Source organism: Capsicum annuum, unplaced genomic scaffold (assembly GCF_002878395.1).
Source record: "Capsicum annuum cultivar UCD-10X-F1 unplaced genomic scaffold, UCD10Xv1.1 ctg81968, whole genome shotgun sequence".
NCBI lineage: Eukaryota > Viridiplantae > Streptophyta > Magnoliopsida > Solanales > Solanaceae > Capsicum > Capsicum annuum.
The window spans coordinates 1-1421 of NW_025892725.1; the positions used below are offsets into that span (position 1 = coordinate 1).

Consider the following 1421-nt stretch of genomic DNA (forward strand, 5'->3'; position numbering starts at 1 on the left):
TATCAGCAAAGTAAATAGAACCGGACCTCAATTCAGGAAATTGTGTGGTTGAGAGAGCAAAAGCCCGTCTTTTGTCAACGAAGATTGCACGATCTCCAATATCTTCCAATAATGGAAGCTTCACAAGATGATGATCATTATCATCGTTTATGAAATCAAACTTGAATACTTCAAAACCTAGTGTCTTGTGGGGAAGCGAATCAGGGCGTATATGTGGCACCCAGTGAACATACTGCAAATCGAGGCTATGTAAAACAAAACGTATAACAAGAAAAAGCTCTTGGCTTTGGTGGTCATACACCAAGAATGACTTATCCCCCCAATAAATTGAATCAATAGACCTCTTAAACCGACCTACCTTCTTTATGGGATATCTCGTGGTTTTCAAAACTCGAGTCTGATCCTCATGAAAGTGAAACCTCTTAATTGGATCGCTATGGAGATCCCAAGCTTCAAGCTCATCATTCCAGCTTAGCGTGTAGAATAGTTTTTTCACACTGTGGTAAACAATTTGAAAGCATTGTTTAAAGGGGGAATCGAGGAGAATCCAGCAGGAGGAATTGGGATGACCATGTCGTATTCTGCAGAAGGCGAGTTTAGGAGGAGAGCCATAAGTGATCACAGCTATGCAGTCATCATCCATAGGAGATGACGAGAGAACAACATCTTCGAGGATGCATTTGGAAAACATTTGTGGGGAAATGGGGCTCCCGTCGGCTGAATAGTACGGAGTATAGCTCTCGACCGAACCAGAAAGCTCGTTCCGGATGATGCCTTTATGAAAGGGAAGGGTTTCAACGGATGGAAGAATGATTTTTTCCCCAGAGAGTGGGTTAAATAGAAAAAACTGACAATCTTTTCGTCGTATGTAAGCCATCCATCCCACAAACGGTGATCCCAAGAACTGAGAGTAGGAATCAGATGGGTCCTGATCACTACTTTCCACAGCCACCACTTTCACGTCATTTTTGGACAGTCTGTAGAATTTGTAGACAGATGTGCTCTCCGGCGGCTGCAGCATCAACCAAGGAAGCTGCACGCTTCTTCTAGCTATTATTTCTTCTGTATGAGTAGCAGTAGCAAAAGTACTACTGCCTCCGTTTGGACATAGGATCAATGAAGAGGAGTTCATTGAGGGACGAAAACCAACTGAAATCAATGGGGGCGTAAACCATTAGGTCTCAAACCATTACATGAATTCTTAGGGGAGCAAACACCAACTGATCTCCCAAAAAATGACTTCTTTGAGGAGCAAAACCCAATTAATCGGCTAAAACCAACTGATCTCGCCATAGATGAATTCATTGGGGGAGGGCAAATACCATGTATTTATGAGTCCAACGTCCTCTAGATTTAGGTTTCGGCTTGCAGTCACTGGTTTTTACCAAAAATACCTTTGTAATTTACTTATAATAATATAT

At 42.2% G+C, this 1421-nt stretch overlaps 1 protein-coding gene across 1 annotated transcript; it reads right to left on the bottom strand.

Moving 5' to 3' along the window:
* Window positions 1-7: 7 nt before the first annotated feature.
* LOC124895423 lies at window positions 8-1393 on the bottom strand (the record flags this gene model as incomplete). Its single annotated transcript, XM_047405851.1, has 1 exon — window positions 8-1393. A coding segment is annotated over exon 1 (1125 nt), but the record flags the coding sequence as incomplete, so codon positions are not given.
* Between the last annotated feature and the right edge of the window lie 28 nt (window positions 1394-1421).